This window comes from Apostichopus japonicus, chromosome 11 (genome assembly GCF_037975245.1).
Source record: "Apostichopus japonicus isolate 1M-3 chromosome 11, ASM3797524v1, whole genome shotgun sequence".
NCBI classification, from domain to species: domain Eukaryota; kingdom Metazoa; phylum Echinodermata; class Holothuroidea; order Aspidochirotida; family Stichopodidae; genus Apostichopus; species Apostichopus japonicus.
Genome location: NC_092571.1, coordinates 27,937,487 through 27,963,227, shown reverse-complemented (window position 1 = coordinate 27,963,227; position 25,741 = coordinate 27,937,487). Strand labels below are relative to the sequence as shown.

Below are 25,741 nucleotides of genomic sequence, written 5' to 3'. Positions count from 1 at the left end.
CATCGTGTAGATATGCATGTTTCTTGCAGTACATATACCAAACAGCAAGTAACTACCAGCCAAGTTTACATGATAGTGACTTTATTGTTGACAAACATGTAATAGTTCAAACAGAAGATGCAGATCCTCCAAGTCTTTGTGAGCTAGTAGAGACATGTTCACACACATTGACTCTTTTCTATAAGCGATCCCAATGTATTCATCTTCTCAAGTTAATTGTAGTGAAGAACTTACTGGAGGTCAAAGTACATATCTGTAAGATTTGGGCTGACAGGAGAAAGGGGAAGATAACTGCCTCATTCGTCCACCGGGCGGTCGAGAAAAGTTTGTAGACTAAGAAAGGATCCGAGTGTGGGTACAACAGCCCCAGTGTAGCAATTAATGGGTTACACAAACCCCATCTCCGCATTTGCCAGCCCTCAAGTATTGCAAGGAAATGGAAGGGCAAGAAAAAGCTATGTCAGAGTAATGCAATGAAGTAGTGGGGCCATCCGACTACAAATGTGAATTATTGTGGTGTTTTTGTATTCCCCAACAAAAAACGTACATTAATTGGGGCAAGCCTTGATGGTATTGTCTCATGTAGATGTTGTGGAAGTGGACTTATTGAGGTCAAGTGTCGAATAACATGCACAATAATGTTGGCAGACAATGGGTAAGGGACTATTAGCCAATCAAATGACCAGAAATAAATAAAAAACATCATTGGCTATCTTTAGCATGAAAATATCTGTAATAGAGATGTTGTTAGCTCTGCACGGAAACAAGTTGCGGTTGATTGTCATGATGTTATTTCGTTTCAAATAATCATCTGTAGAATTGGAAGAAGATTTGGGAAGAAGTATTTTTTTTAAAAGAAAGAATGATGTTCGTTCACAATGTGTTTTATTACAACAACGGCATGTTAGATAGCTACGAAATTGAAGAAATCACTGACGTGACTTTAGACGTCAACGAATAACAGCAACATGGTAAAATAGCAGCAACAACTTTAGCTTAGATAACAACAAACTTAGTTTAAACGACAACATAATTTTCTCTATTCGCGTTCCATACAGGAGGCATGTTGCTTCGAGGATTTGCAATAAAAGCTTATACGATGTTGTACTGTTGCCAATGATACTGGTTACAATTTATCACCTGTAACTCCTGTAAAGATGAAGAGCTGGAAGATATTTCGGCAAAGCCAAGGGCGTAGGAACCGGGGGGCTGGGGGGGGCGCCAGCCCCCCAGTGAAAAATGTGGAGGGGCGGAAGTATCATTCCGCCCCCCCGGTTCGCAGGTCAGAAAACCCCTTTTTTATTTCCAAATGAGAAAAAAAATCTCATTTGGAGCACCAAATTGCATCTAAGGCCAGTTGAAAATACAAAATTAAGTTTACAAAATGGAGTGGGTGTTGAAGTGTGCTATACTGCACCAAATTGCATCTGAGGCCACCTGGAAATGCAAAAAATTCCAAAGGGGAGGGGGACACCCCCTCCCCTTAGACCCCTCCCCCAGGCCGGCCATTAGTCTTCAGCCCCCCCACTCAAAAGTACCTTCCTACGCCACTGGGCAAAGCAATCCATTCATGACGAATCCCAGGCCAAATAGAACACCACCAATAACACCGACAGTCCTGTTTTTGAAACCGACAAGGAGAGATCCAGCAAATCCTGCTGTAAGGATAAATTATTAAAGAACTACTCCATGACTGAATCCATAAAGATGACTGTTAAAATGAATTAAACTGTTTTTTCCAGTGTTCATGGATTAATTAACCTTCTTGTGTGAGCCACCAAGTAGGAAACCAAAATGTCAGCAGCATGACAACATTCATTACTTGAAAATGTCATTATACAGTTGAGATGTTGCAGTCTACCGGCAGCAATCATAGATCGTCGTTTGAGAATGGTTGCAACCAACTTCTTAGATGCGATAAAAGACAATGCTGACTGATGAAAAACAATATTTTGCCCGTCGTCGAATAAAACTACGATGACCGGTAATATTCAAAAGCCATAAAAAGTTGCACCTCATCAATTGTGTTACTTCTGACTACGTGTTATTGCACATGTCGTTGTTACACATACACTTATTGCACCTTTTATAATTTAAATGCACCTCACCAGTGACGTATTAGCCTGTTGACAGAGATCACAGTTGAGCAAAGATGGCTACCAGCACAGCGTGCACGATCATCGTCTAGTGTTCTATTTTCGTTCTCAAACAACTAATTCAGCCAACTATAAAATGGTGTCAGAAGCGGTTTCTGAACAATCAAATTTCCAAACACGTCGTTAAGGGAAGCGACACAACGTGGGTTTCGAACGCAAATAAAATATAACATGATAGGAAGCAGGTTAATCTATGTCAGAGCTACCTTGGCCATGATATAAAGAAACTTGGCCACAATTATTTAAAAGAGTAAAACTGTGTTCCGTTCTTCGGGTGTTACAAATAAGCTATTTTTTTTTGCTTGCATGTTGAGAAGCATGAATGGAAGTACATGTGGTGCAAAAAATTGGGACATATGAGGCAATTTTAATCCCCATTATGCCTCCCAGGAGCAGCGTACGAAAATTGTTTACCACTGGGTGAAGAGGTTTGTTTAGTGACGAAAACTTCCGGCTCGGATAGTAAACAAATCTGTACTTTCATGATACGGAAAAATGACGGTGCCATGAAAGGCCAACTTGTCAGTTACCCAGTGATATCCAATAAAATCCAAACGAATCGAAAAAAATTATGCCAATTTTTCGTTCCACGCAAAGTTAAGTTAAAGCGTACTTAAAGTTAAAGCGTATAATGAAAATCATTTCTGTACTGTTGTGCCTATCCATATTCATGCTGATAAGTTAAGGGTATATGTTTTAATGAGCTTTGAGATACGTATTGGCGCAATGTTATTTGAATTGTTTTCGTTCAGGCCTGCAAATAATCACTACTGTCATCTCATTCAAATTTCATGATATCATAAAGACATTCATGCTAAGTAATAATAATCATGCCAGCAAATCTATGTGTGCAAAAGTTATAGTTTCCACTGTCTTTTTGTTATGACCTTATAGAGTGTATGATAGTATACAACACTCTGGAGTGTTAGCTCAGTGGTTAACGCCGGTGCCTTTCAATCATAAGGTCTCCGGTTCGAGTCACTCCCAGATTAATGTATGTCGTCCAGTTACAGAGTTGTTGACAATTAACAATTCATAATCATGGACGTTAAATATGAATGTAAGAGACTGACTTCGCTCAGCTTGCGGCTTTGATAAGCCAATGAGGCTTCTTCGCGAGTTCCTGCTTGCAGGAGGATCTAAAACATACATATACATACATATACATACATATATACATATCGATATACGGTGTATAAGCGGCATGCTGTCAAATTGCCACTAAAATTTCTGGCAAAGATTCTGCAGGTAAACTACCGTTGTGTTAAACTGAAGCTTCACTCGAAATGCGTGTAACAACCTTACAAGCATATCTTATTTATTTTCAACTAAACTAGGTGCCTTTATTTTGATCAAATCCAAAGTATACTATTCACCAACGGTAAAGGTTTAAAGTAACTCAAACTTATTCTGATATATCTATACTGTTATTGGGCCTCTCAATATTTGCCCTTATATACCACCAGGTGCGTATCCAGGGGGGGGCGTTGGGGGCGCGCGCCCCCCGGGTAAGAAAAAGAGGAGAGGAAAAAAAAGAGAAGAAAAAAGGAAAAAAGAGGGGAAAAAGAGGAGGAGGAGAGGAAGGAAGGGAAAAGAAAAAGAAGAAAGAGAGAAGAAGGAGAAAAGGAGGGAGTAAAAGAAAAACGCGAAGACACCGGGAAGAGAAAGAGGAACAGTGACATCATTACAGCGCTGAAGGGTAGCCAGTGACGGATCAATGATTTCGTAAAAGTGTGCCTCACCCTACCCCTTACACCGACAACTCCATTTTTTTGACGTTTCCATTTTCCTCTCTCACTAATGATCTATATATATACTATATGTGGTCTATCATAACGCGTGTGTAGAATTGTGCTATGAAACCAACTGAAGCTGGTCTCGAACTCGACCGTGTCGTCGGGGAACATGACGCATTTTGGGATGGGGGCGACCGCCCCCCCCCCCCCCATTCAGCATTTTTTTAAATGATATCGCTAAGTAATTTAAAAATAGAAAGTGCTTAGATGCAACTTACAAGGCCTGGGAAGTGTCATTTCCAGCGATCTGGGAGACATTTTCCGCCAAAATTTGCTTGTACGCTTCGCGCTAACAAATGGTCCTGGGTAGTGCCATTTCCAGCGATCTGGGAGGCATTTTCTGCCAACATTTTCTTGTACGCTTCGCGACAACCTATGGTGGCGCTACGCTTAGATAATTTGCCTACAGGCTTCGCCCCTCCCTTGGCAAATTCCTCGCTACGCGCCTGTTCGAATTTGTAAAGCAAACAGCAGATATCACATCATATCTGTGAGCATGAAAATGGCGTTCCAGGATGAAAATCCTCAAAACTGTCCGACTTGCCTGAAAAAATAACCAAAAATTTTCGCGCGCGAAGCGCGCGTTCAACGTGTCAATGTCAATATCATATAAGCAAGCATCGGTTATTACATCGCATGCCATCATGTACCGTACGGTCCGTTCAAATTGCGCTGTATACCGCGGGATGCTAATGTAAACAATGACATGTCTCATGTAGATGTATAAAAAGCATGGAGGTCCAATTATGTCAAAACTCTTTTTTACATTAGTACATTAGTAATGGCGAATTAGGGGCTGCACCCCCGCCGCGCAGTGGCGGAGCGTCCATACGGTCAGGGGGCGGGGAATGCCCCCCCCCTGACGGACTCAAATGGACTGCTGGCGCCTTTTTCAGCTCTTTACCACTTTTTACTTATTCAAGATTATTGACTTTTTTATTGCGCTCTCATCTACTTATTGATATTTGTCACATTTTGTTGGTGTAATTTGGCGATGACACCCTATTCTTCGTTTATCTGCAAATTAGCCAGGCCCTGAAAGGGTCATTTCCGGCGATCTAGGGAGTATCTTTACTCAAAAATTGTCTGAGCGCTACGCGCCAACCAGTGGTGGCGCTCCGCTTAGATAGTGTCGAAAGCGCCCATACAGACCATTCTCGCCCCTCCTGACCAATACCCCTAGCTCCGCCACTGCCGCCGCGCCTCCTACGCCTATGTGTGTAGTGTTCGGTTTCGGAAATATCTGCTATTTTTTTCATTTCCTTCAACCAAGTTTTATAATAGCCGTTATAAGAGGTTTAATATTTCTACACCAATAAATTAACTGTGTCTGAATTTTAGAAAATTTCTGACCAACATTCTGCATCACACTTCCCTCTACTCGTGCAATTTTGACCGGTCAGTTAGGGGTTGAAGGAAGATTTTCTATATTGGTTGTCCATAGATAAAATTTTGTACAACATTATGGGTATGTTTTGAAGTGAGTTTATTCACGAGAAATGTGAATTTTCAAATTCTGAACAAATTTGGGGCTTAAAACCTTGAAAAGTTGGGCTGACGGGTATTGTGGGCGGCGACGTAGAATCACCTACAAAAGCAAAGACCCACAGGAGATGCGATCAGGTCGAACATGACGTGTGCCGGGTTGACAATATTCAAAAACGTTATGGATGGAAAAAAAAAACTATTAGGAAATACTTGGTTCTCAGGCCAAAAGTGAACATCTGGTTGGTCATTTCAAGCCCGAAAAGTGCCGTTTCCGGTGATCTGGGGGGGTATCAAAACCAGAAATTTTCTTGTACGCTGCGCGCCAACCGATGGTGGCGCTCCGCTTAGATAGTAATTCGCGCCCCCCGGGTTAGAAAATCCTGGATACGCGCCTGACCACTGTATATTTTCCCGGGCCCTACTTGACACCGGGCCCGGGACTAAGTCTCTAACCGCACCCACGTCGTTAGGCTATAACCTTTGGATCTTACTCATACATTACTCGTCATTTTGGTAGTTTTGGACACTTCTTGCGCAAAACTAGTGAATACCCTCCTTAATTGTATAACGTTATACAAAAAATGAAATTGCTGTACAGTAGGTTGACAGGATACTAGGATACAAAATGATACTGCTTTAGTTGAGGCAGAGATAAAGTAAACCCCAGTGGCGGAGCGTCCATACAGTCAGGGGGCGGATGCCCCCCCCCCTCCCCCTGACGGACTCAAATGGTTTGCTGGCGCCCTTTTCAGCTCTTTGCCACTTTTTACTTATTCGCGATTATTGACTTTTTTATTGCGCTCTCATCTACCTATTAACATTTGTCACATTTAGTTGGTGTAATTTGGCGATGACACCTATTTATTCTTCATTTATCTGCAAATTAGCCAGGCCCGGAAAGGGTCATCTCCGGCGATCTAGGGAGTATCTTTACTCAAAAAAATTTCTGTACGCTACGCGCCAACCTGTGGTGGCGCTCCGCTTAGATAGTGCCAAAAGCACCCCTACAGACCATTCTCGCCCCTCCTGACCAATACCCCTAGCTCCGCCACTGGTAAACCCGTTAAAACCCCTGAAACGTTTGCGTAATATTGCAGACGTTTCATATCTGAGAGTGTTACCAATTGCTATAGTTACGTATTCATGACAACGTTTGAGCATGGAGCTATGTTTAAAGCTCCATGGTTTGAGTAACAGTAACGTTATATGAGTATGAGGTTAGAGTATGCAACAACTCTAAATTGATCATTCGTAATAATATTTAACCAATGCTCTATATGGCCACTCAAAACTCCATTCTGTACATATAAAAGGATAGTCTAGAGGATGTTGTAATTTTATTTTAGATCATTTGAACGAGTATTCTGGTGAAAATTTACATTATAATTTCATGACATTGATAGTTAAAATTGACACCATGTGAAAACTTGATGAAAACAGGTGTGATGTGATAGTTGCACACTGACAGTCAAATGTTTTTTTGTTTTTTTTCTCTGTAATTCTTCCCACTTCAATATTGTTTTGCCCCATGGATTGGGGGGTTCAGTGGCGTAGGAAGGTAGATTTGAGTGGGGGCTGAAGACTGATGGCCGGCCTGGGGGAGGGGTCTAAGGGGAGGGGGTGTCCCCCTCCCCTTAGACCCCTCCCCTATTTTTTGCATTTCCAGGTGGCCTCAGATGCAATTTGGTGCCATATAGCACACTTCAACACCCACTCCATTTTGTAAACTTAATTTTGTATTTTCACCTGGCCTTAGATGCAATTTGGTGCTCCAAATGAGATCTTTTTTTCTCATTTGGAAATGAAAAAGGGGTTTTCTGACTTGCGAACCGGGGGGCGGAATGATACTTCCGCCCCTCCACATTTTTCACTGGGAGCTGACCCCCCCAGCCCCCCGGTTCCTACGCCCTTGGACGGGTTAGCTTCCTTGCGTAAGGGGACGTGAACATATTGATGCCCTGATATATGTGGGGTAAACATTATGTTAATGCGTCACAATATTGGAAATGTTGGATGCAGATTTAAAATCAAAACATGAAACAAATTTGTCAGTGTTTATCACTATGCATGTTCAAGTTCACTTTTAGATCAAAACATGTCAACTTTCAATGTTTTCACCTCGGAAAGCGATTCAAAGGAAATGACTGCAGATTTCAACAGTCAACTTAAAATAAGTTCTTTCATTTGTCAATATATATTTTGAGCTGGACAATTCTTTTAATAATTCGTGTGTATTACTTGTGTTCCTTTTTTTGGCTACTATTTCTTTGTCTTTTTTCTTTATTGTACTTTCTTCCATTTTTCCCCCTTTTATTTGTCCGTTTTCCTTAATTCTCATGCACTTACGTTTCCTTGTCCCTTATATAAACGAAAACTGGAACTCAATACATCATATTTTTCTATATGTAGGTAGCAAAATGGCCAGCAATAGCTTATTTAGCATGCATCTATAGTTAGAAAATGATTATGCCTGCGGCTGGGTTTCCAAACCTTATATTACAATTGACCAAATTCATTGGAGATACCCGTTACCGGCCATCTGAGGGGTTTGTAAAACCAAAAGTTTTCTTGTACGCTCCGCGCCAACCGATGGTGGCGCTCCGCTCAGATAGTCGTGCATACAACTTTGCAAATCCTGGCTACGCCCTGACTTTTAATGAACTTCTGTGGGTCAAATTAAAGCTATTTCGAGTGGAAAAAATATTAACGAGAAATAAACTCTTATTCGGAAGGTTCCTACATTAGCAACTAGCATGATTTCACCTAATTATCTCAAAAGAAAACTAATTGTTCCTTGTTTCCCAATTTGCACATTGGATATTGCAGTGCTAGTATGCATATTTTCCTTGAGGGGGGGGGGGGGAGGGGGCGCAAATAAGATAATACAATGAGAGTAATAAAGGGTACTAAATATAAGGCTGCATCAGTCCAATCGAATTTCTGCAAAGTGCCCTTTGATGTCGGTGCCCCCCCCCCCCCCCCCAGATTAAAAGTGTTTCCGCCGCCCTTGGAGATACCGAACAACTATAATTTGCAAAAAGCCTATATTCTTCCAAAATATGTTACAATTACATTGAATTATAGCTTCAATAGTTCATTATCTATAGCCTAAACCCAGGTTTTGGTAAATCAAGATGGCTTTTGCTAGCTATAGATACGCATATAAACCAATAATAAATTTGAAATAGCTTTAAGGTAACTGTTAAAGCTTATATCAATCGGTAGCAGATCGACACGAGATTTGTTAACATCGTTCTGCAGTTGTGAAATTAATATCACGAACTGATATCATGGCTTCTGCTCGGGCTGGTTTGATGGTGGGACATTTCCTCTGTGAATACAATTATTTGATTTTGTTTTAAATTTGTAAGAAGTAGTAAATGGTGTTCGAAGTTTGATTGCCGAGTTTGGAACCCTCGTACATTTAACATATACAATGTCACTATGCATGCCAACGGCTATAGGCTTTTTGAAATCTTACCGACAATATAGGAGGCCGACTCTTGAAAACTAAGCACCCATCCAGCATACGTGTTTGAAGTCTTGTATTCGTCCACGATATCGTCAAGTAGGACACCGAAAGCTTTATATGACCCACTCTCGAGAAAAACGGCTAACATCCCGGCAAACAATATTCCAAACGAATCGAAAAGCCTTCCCAATTTTTCGTTCCACATGATTGCAAAGTTTAAGCGTATAATGAAAATCATTTCTGTTCTTTTCTTGCCTATATGAATATTCATTCTGATAAGGTTAAGGGTTGGTTTTTCATACGCTTAGAGACAAGTTTTGGCGCTATGTACTGTACCAATGATAAATATTTGAATTATTTTCATTCAGATCTGTAGGGTGCTGCAGTTCAGCGTCGGCTTTCACTTAAAATCCTACTTACTTAAGTTTGATACCTGCTGACATTCCGAGTATTTCCTAAGGTACACAAATACGAGTCTCCCAATGACGAAGTGCGTTGAACGTTATCCATGGCTGATCTTGTTTGTATATGAAGATGAGCACTGCATATTTTAGGCATATTCATGAATTATCCCAAATTGAAAAACAGTGGACTAGCATTAAAATTTAGTACTATAGTGTGTGCGATGATGACGCCATCATGAATTAGCCTTAATGGAGCATTGTAAAATATTGGAATGAGTATTTAAAAAAAAAAAAAAAAATCGGAATTAGTTATAGTAACATTATGATGGCCCGCTTGCTACACACACTCCTGTATGCTATTACAAATCGAAACTAAAATGTATGTTGTAAGCATATACCGTGCATACTAGCAGGTAGTGTGTGACCATGGTGACAGTGTTTCTTCAAAAGCTTTACCCTCCTTCAACAACCTTGTTTTCGAAACTGGTGCACAAGTTAGCGATAATGCATCCGTGTTGCAAATTTGTAACAAATAAATGACATCATCATGAAAATAACATGTTCTATAAATAATAAAGATGTATCCAAATGTACTACAAGTTATGAAAAGTTACTTTTGACTGATGCTTGGATACTGATTACAATATTAGCTACCATAATACATTTCAAATGATTATAATGATCAGGAATCAGCTTATCTGTGTTTCATTCAAGTTCAATTTATGGCAACACACTATCAACTTCCAATTAGTTAATATTTGAATTGCGACATGTATGAATTGGATGCTATTTCACCAGGGGGCTAAGATTGTGACTTCTTAGAAATGTGAAAAGTGGAAAGACCTGAAGGGAAAAAAATCACTTATGAAAACAGGAGATGCTGAAATAATCATTGTTGTAAGTAACTTTTTTATTTGAGATACATTTTCTTCGTAGTAGGCGTTACATAATTTGAGTTGCTGATAAGTTTGGCTTTCACCACTGAAACATGAACACACCACAAACTAATGTTATATATTTACACAATATTCCAGTTAGTAGTAAAATTAAAGAGCAAGGACAAAACATGTGTTGACATATATATGTTTTTCCCCATTTCATGGGAGCTGCACCGTAAATTGTTAAAATTTAGAATGATTCGACAATGAATTCTCATTACAATATTTTAACTTAACAATATACAAATTTTATTTCAAGGAAAGAACACAAAGTTATTGTTGTAATGTAAATTATTTTCTCCTTACATGGATATCTTCGAATTATATATTTTCCTTAGATATCCGATGGAAAAAAATGTATCTTTCCATGGAATGTTCATCCTTCTGCCTATATGACGACAGTTCTGAACAAAAATTGTTCAGTTAATTCGTTTTGTTAAGATAACAATGACGTTAGTTGTTTTGGAATATTCAGTTTAGAGATGACAGCCTTCGCACAAGTTCACAGAAACACAGTAGCCCTTAACACAACGTATATACAGTAACACAAGCATCCTGTAAACTCACTGCCAGTACTTTAACTATCTTTCAGGGGCGTATCCAGGGGGGGGGGCACAACAGGCGCCCCCCCTATTGGCCGTCACCAAAAAAAAAAAGATTAGCAAAAAAAAGAAAAAAAGACGACCTTTATGTGAGATGTCGGTGATCGCTCAACCCCCCCCCCCCCCTCCCGTATGCTTTATTTTTGTTTGCCAAAAAAAGGTTCTGGCGAAGTTCGGCGGCATAATAGTTTTAGAAACATAGATGGTAATTGTGTTTGTATTATCACTATAAACACTAAGTGACATGCCAGCCATACTAAATTGTGCATTTTGTGTCCATATTTACTGGAAATGTTGCTTATTATTAAGGTCGAAAAATGGGTCACATATGGCCATGGGCGGCGATCCTGGGGGGGGGGGGGGGAAGGGGGATATATCCCCCATGAAAATGGGTGGAGGGGATGTAATACACCATATCCCCCCCCCCCACCAAATGCCAGGGATAAGAATATTTTCATGCCTACATTTATGCATCATCGTTAATGTACGGCTCTTTTTTAGCTTCATTTCTCGCCTACCATAAACGCAGTGCGATCTTTTCAAATAAAGCGTCTTTATAAAGCAAGAATAGTTGACTGTAGGCTTCATTGGCCCTATAACAACAAAATGTATTATTGCGCCCACGGTATTGATATAGGCTAGTACATATATGCACCCTCATAGTATTCATATAGGCCCTATAGTAGGCCTACACACGTACATGTTCCCTCGAACAGCTGAGAATCTCATGTTACCAGGGTAATGCTTAATACACGTTTCACCTGGATGCCCTAGCAATCGGTACCTAGGAATGTAACTATGTGTAATTGTGTATTGCATGTGTATAGGCCTATAATAGCCTGCATGAGGCCATTTTCTTCATCGAATAATATAAAAGAGCTCTCGAACATTCTAACGTTGCGCCTGAAACAAGATTGACAGGGGCAATTTTCCCAAAATAACACCCGAAATTTAAAAAAAAAAGTATTTTGGATCCTGATTATGAGATATTTCGGACATGACATCCCTATTTTAAAGTTGGGTATATGCCGCTTGGAAACCTCGGGAAGTGCCGTTTCCGGCCAACTAGAGGGTTTGTTAATCCCAAAATTTTCTTGTACGCTTCGCGCCAACTCATGGTGGCGCTACGCTTAGATAGTCAACAAGGTCATATCCCCCCCCCCCCCCACTCGGAAGTACGGATCGCCGCCCATGCATATGGCACCATTTTGCATTTCAGCCCTTCTTCGAAAGCAAAAATTGTCCACCCCTCCCCTTAGACCCATCCCCCAGGACGGCGATCATTCATGCCTGGCGCCCCCCCCCCCCCTATTGGAAAATCCTGGATACGCCCCTGATGTTTCATGTTTCCCTTAAACCGTCGTGAACCATAGTTTACCTTCTTTCAGTTTTACCATTTTCTCTTCAGGAGTTAAAACATGGTTTACGTGTACCAGGACAGTGAAAGGATATTCTTCCTTCCAGTTAAATTTGGTACTAAAATAATGGTCCCCTCTTACAAATAAAAATTGACTGAACCTCGTTACAGATAACTGCTGTGTCAGAAATATCGCTTTGTTAAAGGCAACCTGGTTCCCCTTGCCGTCATGTAAATATTTAATCCATGCTGATATCATTTTCATCGATTCCTCCGTAGACCGTATAAAGAATAATCCTGGACAATGCGGAATGCCCGACTCATCATTAACAATTATATCAAAATCTTTTCTAAGATAAGGTGTTGGATCTTGTAAAAAGACAACATCTGAGTCGACGAAGAAGACATCAAGTCCTCGTTGAATCAAATCACGTACATAGAATATTTTGCGACTAACAAGTTGCTCGAATAATTCTGACGAGTGTATTTGGGGACCGGTAATATTACGAGTAAAGTGTGTCCTTATAGCATAAACATTTGTATCATTCCGGAAATAATCAAAGGCAATATCGTCTTCACAAACGAGTATAAAATCATATTTAAGTTTTAATCTTGTGGCACTTGAAATCATGTTTTCAGTTAGATTCAGGTATCCGGCATTTGTCACACTCAGAATGACCGGTGACTCCAATCTTGGGATAAGACCTTCAAGCGTTCGTTCACTATCTGCCAATGGGGAAGTAATGCGTTCTTTTACCACGGTTTTACCACGGAATACATCTGAAAAATTAGAGAAGAAAATGTCGCTTTGAAAATGTGCACTTTCATCTTTAACCCTGAAAGAGTTTCTCTTCAAAATAGTGTTGTTGTCATCACTCAAAATTACAGTGTATTCTGTGTTGAGGCAACATCATTGAAGGATTAACTAATTATTCAACTAATTGAAGGATTAACTAATTATTAATCATCATTAATAACACATGGAAAACATTTAATGTAGGCTACCCAAAAACGTCTAACACATAGTGGTCATGGCTGTAGACTGACATGCATGCTGCAGGGCTGCAAAGTAGTAAGGAAGAGGGAAATCTCGTTCCAACTTGCAAACCAGAGGTATGTCTAAATGAAATAATATATTTACAAGCAAAAATGGCTTCTTATTTACTCTATGTTGTGACTATGAAAAACTGTCCTCAGGTATGTGTGTAAATAAATATCAATATATATATAGGTTGTATGCTGCCAGAACCGGTTTAGATGATATTGTGATGAAAATGTTTACATTGCAGAAATATTGTGTATTAATATGTTAAGGAAAGGATTCATAACTAATATGGAGACATTAGGTGTCAGTAAAAAATATGAAATATTTACATTTGTTTGTCTTACTTTTTGATATGAAAATTCTTTCGAAATTTATGTCAAATTTGAGATATTCTCAGTAAGTAAATGAAAGGTTTCGGATAAGGAGAAAATTTGGATTTATACACTGCAATATGTCCATGCCATACTGTACCTGTGTGTTCAGGGTCCCAGCATATACAGTATGACATTCACATGGGGCATTCCTCACAAAGTTCACTGAGCACCAAAATATCATTTCTAACATAAACACGTCTACACAAACAATGTTTACTTCTTTATGAGGAACAAACCAAGCTCGTTTCTCATCTGTTTAATCATGTCATATATGTTACAATGTGTACATTACAGTAAATATATTTTAGCTGTGTGTTCAGGGTCCTAGCATATGAGATTCACACAGGGCATTCCAAAGAAAGGCTCTCTGTGAGCTAAGAAATATCATTTCTAACATAAAAAGTCCAACTAGTTGAAATAATGATTTCTACATTATTGAGAGGCAAACCAAACCCATATTTCACCTGTGTAATATTGGCATATACTGTATATATGCTACAATGTGTATATGGGATTCAATTGGGGTGTTCCATACAAAAATCATTGTCTGAGCCCAATAATACAATTTCCAACATAAACCGGGCTAACCAATAGAAATGTTACTTCATTTTTGAGAAGTAAAGCTAGCCCATATCTCACCTTTTTAAGATTGGCACATGCTAACACTGTAAATGCTGTTCGTGCATGTTCAGGGTTCTATGAGATTCCTAAAGTTCATTGTCTGAGACCAAAATAATCATTTCCAACATAAACAGTTCTAACTAGAAACAACAATTTTTTCTTGATTATTTAGAAGCAAACCTAGCGGGCTAGACCATATCTCACCTGTGTAATATTGACATGTACTGTATACTGTATGCTACAATGTATATATGTTGTACCTGTGTGTTCAGGGTTATACTATATCATATAAGATTCACATGGGGCTTTCCAAAGGACAGACATTGCCTGAGTCCAAAAATATCATTTCAAAAATAAACAAGCCTAACTAGTAGAAATGTTTTCTTCATTTTTGAGAAGCAAAACTGCCCATATCTCACCAGTTGTTTAATATTGACATAAATGCTAGTGTGTATATGGTGTACCTGTGTGTTCAGGGTTCTAGCATATATGTGATTCACATGGGGCATTCCAATAGAGTTCATTGTCTGAGCCCAATAATATCATTTCCAACATAAACAGGTCTAACTAGTAGAAATAAACAATGTTTTCTTCATTATTAAGAAGTACAATTAGCCCATATCTCACCTGCTGTTTAATATCGGCATACTGTATGTGCTACAGTGTGTATATGGTGTACAGTACCTGTGTGTTCAAGGTTCTAGCATATGAGATTCACATGGGGCATTCCAAACAAAGTTCATTGTCTGAGCCTAATAATATTATTTACAACATAAACTACTGTAGTCTAACTAGTAGAAGTAAACAATGGTTTCTTAATTATTGAGAAGTAAAACTAGCCCATATCTCACCTGTAATATATTGGCATTTATGCTACAATGTGTATATGGTGTACCGATGTGTTCAGGGTACTATATCATATTAGATTCTCATGGGGCATTCCAAAGGAAAGACATTGTCTGAGTCCAAAAATATCATTTCTAAATAAACAAGCCTAACTAGTAGAAATGTTTTCTCCATTTTTGGGAAGCAAAACTGACCATATCTCACCTGTTGTTTAATTTCCAACATAAACAGGTATAACTAGCAGAAATAAACAATGTTTTTTTCATTATTGAGGAGTAAAATTAGCCCATATCTCACCTGCTGATTAATATTGTCATATGTGCTACAATGTGTATATTGTGTACCTGTGTGTTCAGGGTTCTAGCATATATAGAGATTCACATGGGGCATTCCAAACAAAAATCATTGACTGAGCCTAATAATATTATTTATTATACAACACAAACTAGTCTAACTAGTAGAAATACACAACATTTTCTTCATTGCTGAGCAGCAAAAATAGGCCATATCTCACCTGTTTAATATTGGCATTTATTCTACAATGTGTATGTGTCCATACCTACGTGTTCAAGGTCCTAGCATATGAGATTCACATGGGGAATTCCAAAGAAAGGGCTTTGTCTGAGCCCAAAATGAACATTTCCTACATACACGATCCAACTAGTAGAAATAAACAACATTTTCTTCATTATTGAGAAGTAAATTTAGCCCATCCCATGTTTAATATGGGCATATACAGTACAGTATGTTACAATGTGCACACAGCGTATCGGTCTTTGTTCAGAGCCTGGGCTAGATGCACAAGTATGAGGCTTTTCCAAGAATGCTACTTGTCTGAGCTTAAAATATAAATTCCAAATAGATAAATGTAGTAGAAATTAACAAAACCAACACATTGTGAAGCTTTATGTGTTTAGGACACATTATCATATGAGATGCACACATGGCATTCTCGGGAGTTATTTTGCTAAACCCACAAATATCCTTCGAACCACTACATATTACCAATGAGGGATATAAGATGGGTAGGTAGTAGCTACATAATAGATGTGATATTACCAAACTCCAATCCACTATTGGATTTGCAATATTCTCAGTGTTACCTGCACCAAAGTTTGGGACCTAATGAGGAGTTCACATGTGGCCCTTCGCACAGTTCTACTTCTGAACACTAACATATATATGACATTATTTTATGAATAAGTACAACATAGGAAATGTATAATCTGTACATTCATATGCATTTCAGTCAGCTCGTGCCAGCTGAAGATGCATTTCATGTATTTTATATTTCTCAAGCTATGAATAACATGTCTAAACATAATACATGAAGGTCCAGTGTAATACAGTTGTCCTTAGTAAAAGACCCTCAATCTTAAACCTCTAACGTCAAAAGTTTCTCAAAACACATCAATAGTAGGAAAATACATAAATGTTACATTAGGGATGTTATCCTTATCATTAAGGTGAAACATGCCCACCAGAAATATCAATTCATTTATTTCAGAAGAAGCAACATCTACAAGTATCTGATTCATGATTGCTGAAATTGTTCAGTCCAGTTCACATATTGAGATAGTAATGACAGTTTTCTTTTAATACATTACTGTAACAGTTTAATAGTGGTATAAATTTGGACAAACCAAACATGATACACAGAAGTCTGTTTCAACCATACAAGAAACACTTCCTCTCCATAATGTATAGATATGTATTATATGTCATATACACAATATATACATAGCGGGAGGCCCGGGTTCGAATCCTGGTGGAGGCTGGAAGTTTTTTCACTGTTCTGGAATCTGGATTTCCAACTCACTACAACTTCAATTATATTCATTTGCCTTTGTCGTTTATATCCATTTTCATTTAACAAGAGTCTGTACAAAGTATCTCTTTAGGCGTTAGGAATCACAATTGAATTCAAGTTAGTTAGCACATGTTTGATATCTTGAATAAGGCAAAATATGTCACCAAAACAGAACTACTGTAGCATTGTTTGATACAGGGTGGCCGGTGCCTACAGTGGAATTACAAACTTCCTTACCGGTTTCGAACCTCTGGACGTACAATCAGCGTCCATAGCCTAGTGGTTAAGGTTTCCCCACATAAACCTGGAGGCCTCGAATCCCGGTGGACACTGACAGTTTTTTCACTGTTCTGGATTCATATACATACAGTATATATGTCAGTCACTGTCAGTCAGGATCTTGCTGACTGACTGAAACAATCATTTCAATTTTAAATGGAAATCAATAGGGGTTCAATATGGGTTCATCGTGATATCACACACACTTACAGTAACTGCAAAAACACTCTATTAAAGCTCAGGTACATATACACAATCACACACAAAATAATCTTCAACCAAACAGACCGTCATGTTTTGTTAAGGCACGTGCACATTAATTCCATATCTACCTTATTATTTCCTATGTGCCTTAGTACGTATACTTCATTGGCAGAATGTCAAAGAAACATGTAAAATAAACGTGGAACACTCTTACTTCCTTATTGGTTCATCAACTCTGCATTGATCAACTCAATAATGATGATAATAATACAATGGTTTTATAAAGTGCCAAATCAGAAACAGGAAGTAGTTGCTCTGGGTGCTTAAAGATGTTATGTCCTCTCAGCGAAATCCAACAATTTTGTATGCCAGATTTTGTGTGACGTCACTGCGTTCCCTTTCCTGAAGTTCACTTGGGAGTCGATTGGTAAGACTAAACGATAAGTTTACAATGTGTTCTCAAGTGTGCAATACTGAGTACATATGTATGGACTATGTCGTACAACGGCTACATCACATACGGTACAGTAGGCCTCTTCGCGCGTTACGCATATTAATTATAGGAGGGCCACTACAACTCAGCTCTCGATCCCAGTTCAGAAAGGCAAGCTGTGACGTCACGCAACATCCAGCATGCAATATTGTCAGATTCCAATGAGACGACATACTGTAGCATCTTTAACAAAACAAGTCAAAAGCAATCAATACAAGTGAAGAAAAAGGGTGTCAAAGGTCTACAGTCCCTGATGCGGGGGGGGGGGGGTTGGGGCATGAGGCAAGGCAATTGGCAGGAGCATAGGGAGAGAGTAGTTGAGCGATACTGTATATACTAGCTGTTCCAAATGATGAGCGCCAGGGGCGTAGCGAGCGGGGGGGTGTCACACCCCCCCAATAATTTGGTCGCTGTCGGCAAATTTTGGGTCTGTCGGCAAAAGGAGAAAAGGTGAAGAGAGCGGAAGGGGAAGAAAGAAGGAAAGCTGAATAGAAAAAGGAGAACGGGAGCTTCTTCTGTGCCAAATTTGACTTAAAATATGCACCAGATTGCATCTAAGGACGTTCAAACTAATTTTTCCAAAGGGGAGGGGTAGACCCCCTACCCTTAGACCCCTCCCCCATTTCAGTCACCACTTCCAGATCCATCAGCAAATCAAATTTGACTTAAAATATACACCAGATTGCATCTAAGGACGTTTCAAAACTAAAAATTTTCCAAAGGGGGAGGGGGACACCCCCTCCCCTTAGACCCCTCCCCCATTTCAGTCACCACTCCCAGATCTGTCGGCAAATCAAATTCTCCACACCCCCCAACAAAAACCCCTTCGCTACGCCCCTGATGAGCGCAGAAAGTGAGTAGTAGTACTTATTTTAAACTTAATTCGATCACTAACAGGAAGCCTGTGAGGTTCCTTTAAGAGTGCAGTTGTATGGCAACTTCCCCTTTTCCTTGTCACAATGCTTGAGTTTTGAATTTTCTGAAGCTTTTTATTAATTCTGACTGGCCATAAAGTAAACAAAATTTTGAGGAAGTTTAGCAGGAGGTCACAAAAGCATGAATCAGTATTTCTGAAGTTTTATCATCAAGACATTTCTGTAGTAGACCAACTTGGAGTGTTAGCCCGGTGTGTTAGTGCTATCTCGTTGGTTAAGGCCAGTGCCTTCCAATCATAAGGTCTCCGGTTCGAGTCACTCCAAGATTAATACATGTCGTCCAGTTACAGAGTTGTTGACAATTCATAATCATGGACGTTAAATATGAATGTAAGAGACTGACTTCGGTCAGCTTGCGGCTTTGATAAGCCAATAAGGCTTCTTCGCGAGTTCCTCCTTGCAGGAGGATCTAAAAAACATACATACATCTTATTCCTGCATTGCCAATGCTTCCCTATGTCAGGTTTTGGTAATAAAGAGCAGTGGTTGAGAGCCACGTCTATCACCATTCACTATTAACAGACTCTCCTACCATGAGTGTACAGAATGCCAGTAGTCTGATACATCTTCATTCCCAGTTACAGGAGTTAAATTCTGTTCTCTTTTGACACCTGGCACAGGTACAGGTAGTACTGAAAGAAGATGAGTTGCTCAATGTTGCATCATGTCAGTAACCACATGAAATTATACGGTACCATTATCTGAAAATAAAAATAAATCTTTTGGCAATATAATTACATCCAGTAAGATTGATGAATTGCAAGGCAACATGATACTTGTGTTGTACATACAGTAGCGTAGAGCCATCTAGACAGTATGTCCGCAGTCGAAATGGGCAAATGAACAGTATAAATGTTGACAACAAAATACATCATGATTTGTTGTTCACCTCAGTCTTATAATTCAGTGGGAGGACGAACCTATTATAAATTAATGAGTACTTACAGTTGTAAATATACAAAAGTTTTATTACTTTTGCAAATAAAACAGTATGAAATATTCAAGCTGTGACAATTTTAAAAGCATTCAATCGCTGTCAAAAGCAGTATACTTTTACATGTACCAATATCTACTGGCAGTATGTGTCCCTGATTAGGTTGATGTAGCTAGGCTTCTTGACCAAGTGCTAGGCCTGACTTTTTGATGAAACTACACATTAATTCAACAATATCACTCGGCTAGGGATAATTTTTATCTATCTTGTCAGTGCCAGTACTCAGTAGGCATAGTTTAGGCAAAAGTATACTATACTGTTGCCTAGCCTAGGCCTAATTAGATTGGGAACTAGGCTAGACTACTGTAACTGTATACACAGCAGACCCAAGGCCTAGCCCTCAATCATGGTCCATATACAGCACATCATAGTTCATACTTGAGACATCCTTTTGAGGCCTACAGTAGCCTAGGTTCTGGGTCTTTTGAAGAATTGGCTGTTGCCTTAACTAGACCCTACAGGCTACAGTATGTAAGCAAATGGCTAAAAGCCTAGGCAAACTGTACTAGGCGTATAGTGATAGCCTATATGCCCTGGCTTATTGTGTCTTCTGTTTGAGACCTACTTGGCCCCTCTAGAAATTGCGACAGTAGTATACAGTTTATACACATGCCATAAACATGTGTATAAACTACTTTGAAGTTTCTAAATTATAGTGACCCTATATGCTCCTAACGATTTCAAGAAAGTGGAACATTTACCTTGCAATCTTGACGTCGGTGGCCAAGCAAGATCTTCTGCTCTCATTTTCCATAGGCTCTCACCAGTCGCTGGCGACCAAGTTCTAAACAATACTTAATGCTTTTGTTGGGATTACACATATTCTCAGATCTTACGTTAATCGTGGTGGCACATTTTTCCACATGATCCAGTTTTTACTGTGGTACAAAGGGTAGTAAACGATGCATCACTGTGTTCTCTTTGTTTGTTGGGTTGCAAACGATACACGCTTACCATGTATGATACAGTATATATATATAGGGCCTACATATAATAATAAACATGAAATCTTACCGAAATATCTGTTAGGCGAGGATTCACGCTCACGGTTCTGTGCAATAGAAGTTTTAGAAGTCAAGTTACTGAACGTTAGGTACAACATGACAAGAATACAGGTAATTAAACCAATAAAAACAGAGGAACGCAATGACGGCGTAGTTACATGCATAGTTTGGCCCTCTCGATGATAAATTACACCATAAGAAATCCACACTCGTTGTTTACAACTTAAATCCAGGTAAATTCTGTGTTATTGTGTCGCGCTATTCTAGACGGTGTACAGTGTCCATATTAAAATCTACACAGACGGACCTTTTGTAAATACGGCACGGGCGCAGTGAGTAATACTGTTCAAGGATCGTACGCTGCAGTACGCATTGACGAAAGTCCTTGCCAAAAGTTTTATCACAACTGTCCGTTCGTCAGTGAAGCGCAACTGGGGAATTACTCGCTATTATACTTTATGCAACAAAGTTGAATGAACGTAATTACACCAAATTGAAGTTAGCATACGGTGCTTAACGTGTATTTTCGCCTTATTTTCGACAGCTGCGAGTTTACGGTGCTTTAATGAACATAATTGTGTGCACGTGTACACGGTATAAGGGTATGTCCGCACTGTTGATTTACATTTGAGAAAGTGTAAATCGTTCCCTTTATGACTTCAAAGGTTGCCTTTGTCACCTGCAAAAGACAATATGCCATAAATCCTTATTAAACGTGATTAGACACTTAAGTACGGAAGCTTAAAAGTGCCATCAATATATGAAGGACTTTGCCCCATAAGTTGACATTATGAGGAAGGGTAGTGCCATAGGGGGAATTCCGCGAGACCGAAGGACCGCGAGACCGAAGGTCCGCGAGACCGAAATTACAAAAAGGTCCGCGAGACCGAAATTGAAAAAAGGTCTGCGAGGCCGAAATTGAAAAAAGGTCCGCGAGACCGAAATTGAAAAAAAGTCCGCGAGACCGAAATTGAAAAAAAGGTCCGCGAGACCGAAATTGAAAAAAGGTCCGCGAGACCGAAATTGGAAAAAGGTCCGCGAGACGGAAATTAAAAAAGGTCCGCGAGACCGAAATTAAAAAAAGGTCCGCGAGACCGAAGTTCCGCGAGACCGAAGTTAATTAGGGGTCAACTTTTAACCTCTAGCCGTAACAGTTGACACAATTTCCTCATAATTAATTTTAAAATAATTTAACTTAGTATACGAATATTTGTACATTTTGTACCACAAACACACACCCACTCTCGCGGACCTTTTTTTAATTTCGGTCTCGCGGACCTTTCTTTCATTTCGGTCTCGCGGACCTTTTTTTAATTTCGGTATCGCGGACCTTATTGTAATTTCGGTCTCGCGGACCATTTTTTCATTTCGGTCTCGCGGACCTTCGGTCTCGCAGACCTTTTTAATTTCGGTCTCGCGGACCTTTTTGTAATTTCGGTCTCGCGGACCGTTTTTTCATTTCGGTCTCGCGGACCTTCGGTCTCGCGGACCTTTTTAATTTCGGTCTCGCGGACCTTCGGTCTCACGGACCTTCGGTCTCGTGGACTGTAATCGTGCCATAACATATATTAATTCGAAGAATATTCTATGAGGCAAAATGCAGATATCACTCCAACCATTAGATGAGGGTATATAGGAAGTGTATTGCTACACCATATAATAATTCGAAGGAAATTCTATTAGACAAAATGCAGATATAAACTCAGCCGCACATTCATTTTATGTAAAAAACTATTAACATTTTGAAATTTGTGGTACTTTACTTTTGAGGAAGGGGGTATTCCAGCAGCGCCCACATCGTATAAATGCAAAAGAAAAATAAATGATCCCATTAATTGCTTAATTTCACCACGTTTTTCATCTGTTTTTTCATCTGTTGTGTCATCAAATGGCCATCATAAATGAATGTAAGGAACATTATTCGTTCGTTTTCATGACATTTCATGACACTCAAATTGGTTCTACTAGCCAGGAGGCAGGCGCCAGAGTCGTATACATATACGACTCTGGCAGGCGTATTCCGGCAGCGCCCTTATTATTTCAATTCAAAAATAGTACTGCAATAAACAAGGAAATAAGAAATATGATTTCTCCCATTTAATTGCTTAATTTAACCCCGTGAAAATGCTGTGCCATCATATGACCATCATAAACGAACGTATGGGACATTATTCTTTCGTTTCTATGACATTTCATTACAGTCGAAGTTTCTCTCTATAAGCCGCAACTCTCGGCTCCCGCCGCAAGTCTCGGCTCCCTCGGTCACCTCGCTACACTCGGTCACCTCGCTTTGAAGTTTTCAGATCTCCTTATTGCACGCTCAACTGCCCTGACTTCAATAGCAACTCATCACAAACAGGGACGTCGCTAGAGGGGGTGTGGGGGTGTCTCACCCCCCCCCCCAATCTTGGTAAAACTGACAATAGTTGGAAAAGTTGAGTGCGACAGTCGGAATTTCCAACTGTCACACTCTAATTTTTCCGACTGTCGCACTCTAATTTCCATATATTCTTGTTATTTGTGAGTGACTTAAATTTTTCGGTCAAATTTGACCTTTAATCAGTCATATTTACCACGTTTTCTTTGTCACATTGAGAAATTGTATCTCGCGATCTTTATACTCCATCATACAAAACTTTGTAGGCTTGTGAATACTCTAAAAAAAAACTGTACAACGTATACAATTAAAACACTCAATGCTAATATACGGAAGCTTAAAAATGCCATCAACGTAAGAAAAAGTTTGCCACATAAGGTGAAATTTTTCAGTAAACTGTTTAGATAACAAGATAAAATCTTATCAAAAAACATAAAAATGTTGGATTGCTCAGTTGCTTTAACTAAGCAATTGAATAATTTTCCGAAAAATGTTTAATTGACAACTTATCTCGTCAACTCAACATTTTTCTGCAAAATGTTTAATTGTTCACTTCATTCCAAATGCTCAGTGTGAGTGATAAATAGCCCCACCCCCCCCCCTCCCCAAGAAAATAATATTAAGCGCGTTAGGAAAAAGCACTGTATTTTTGGTAATTCACTATGTCGCCGAATATAATTTGTTGAAAAAAAAAGTTTTCCCCTTTTGTTACATTAACATAGCTTTTGTAGTTAGTAGTCTATGTAGCCTATCAAGCAGATAACTTATACTCAGTTGCTTACTCGCTTAACCAGAGTGATTAATCAGTTTGTGAAGTGAGGGCCAGTGGTACAAAATGTAGGCCTACCGAAAAAAGTTCGGAACAAAAGTGCAGTCGCGAAAGATTGGGTGTCTGACTGACACTGACCAGGTGCGTATCCAGGGGGGGCGTTGGGGGCGCGCGCCCCCCGGGTAAGAAAAAGAGGAGAGAAAAAAAAGGGAAGAAAAAAGGAAAAAAGAGGGGAAAAAAGAGGAGGAGGAGAGGAAGGAAGGGAAAAGAAAAAGAAGAAAGAGAGAAAAAGGAGAAAAGGAGGGAGTAAAAGAAAAACTCGAAGAGAGAGAGGAACAGTGACATCATTACAGCGCTGAAGGGTAGTCAGTGACGGATCAATGATTTCGTAAAAGTGTGACTCACCCTACCCCTTACACCGACAACTCCATTTTTTGACGTTTCCATTTTCCTCTCTCACTAATGATCTATATATATACTATACAGTATATGGTCTATCATAACGCGTGTGTAGAATTGTGCTATGAAACCATGGGGACGACCGCCCGCCCCCCCCCCCCCATTCAGCATTTTTTTAAATGATATCGCTAAGTAATTTCAAAATAGAAAGTGCTTAGATGCAACTTACAAGGCCTGGGAAGTGTCATTTCCAGCGATCTGGGAGAGATTTTCGGCCAAAATTTGCTTGTACGCTTCGCGCTAACAAATGGTCCTGCATGGGTAGTGCCATTTCCAGCGATCTGGGAGGCATTTGCGGCCAAAATTTTCTTGTACGCTTCGCGCCAACCTATGGTGGCTCTACGCTTAGATAGTTTGCCTACAGGCTTCGCCCCACCCTTGGCAAATTCCTCGCTACGCGCCTGTTCGAATTTGTAACGCAAACAGCAGATATCACATCATATCAGTGAGCATGAAAATGGCGTTCGAGGATGAAAAGCCTCAAAACTGTCCGACTTGCCTGAAAAAATAACCAAAAATTTTCGCGCGCGGACCGCGCGTTCAACGTGTTAATGTCAATATCATATAAGCAAGCATCGGTTATTACATCGCATGCCATCATGTACCGTACGGTCCGTTCAAATTGCGCAGTATACCGCGGGATGCTAATGTAAACAACGACATGTCTCATGTAGATGTATAAAAAGCATGGAGGTCCAATTATGTCAAAATTCTCTTTTACATTAGTAATGGCGAATTAGGGGCTGCACCCCCGCCGCGCAGTGGCGGAGCGTCCATACGGTCATGGGGGCGGATCCCCCCCCCCCCGACGGACTCAAATGGACTGCTGGAGCCTTTTTCAGCTCTTTACCACGTTTTACTTATTCAAGATTATTGACTTTTTTATTGCGCTCTCATCTACTTATTGACATTTGTCACATTTTGTTGGTGTAATTTGGCGATGACACCTTATTCTTCGTTTATATGCAAAGTAGCCAGGCCCGGAAAGGGTCATTTCCGGCGATCTAGGGAGTATCTTTACTCAAAAATTTTCTGTACGCTACGCGCCAACCAGTGGTGGCGCTCCGCTTAGATAGTGTCGAAAGCGTCCCTACAGACCATTCTCGCCCCTCCTGACCAATACCCCTAGCTCCGCCACTGCCGCCGCCCCTCCTACGCCTATGTGTGTAGTGTTCGGTTTCGGATATATCTGCTATTTTTTCATTTCCTTCAACCAAGTTTTATAATAGCCGTTATAAGAGGTTTTAATATTTCTACACCAATAAATTAACTGTGTCTGAATTTTTGAAAATTTCTGACCAACATTCTGCATCACACT

General features: G+C 39.8%; 1 protein-coding gene across 1 annotated transcript in view; it reads right to left on the bottom strand.

The window, feature by feature from the left end:
- The window catches only part of LOC139975867 (uncharacterized), a 28,637-nt gene extending 16,464 nt beyond the window's left edge, over positions 1-12,173 (bottom strand). The window contains exons 1-3 of the mRNA XM_071984136.1: positions 8,922-12,173; positions 1,562-1,658; positions 1,141-1,187 (exon numbers count right to left, since the gene is read on the bottom strand). Of these exons, the coding sequence (XP_071840237.1) occupies positions 1,141-1,187; positions 1,562-1,658; positions 8,922-9,183 (406 nt within the window). The 5' untranslated portion in view covers positions 9,184-12,173. The remainder of the gene's footprint in view (positions 1-1,140; positions 1,188-1,561; positions 1,659-8,921) is intronic.
- Between the last annotated feature and the right edge of the window lie 13,568 nt (positions 12,174-25,741).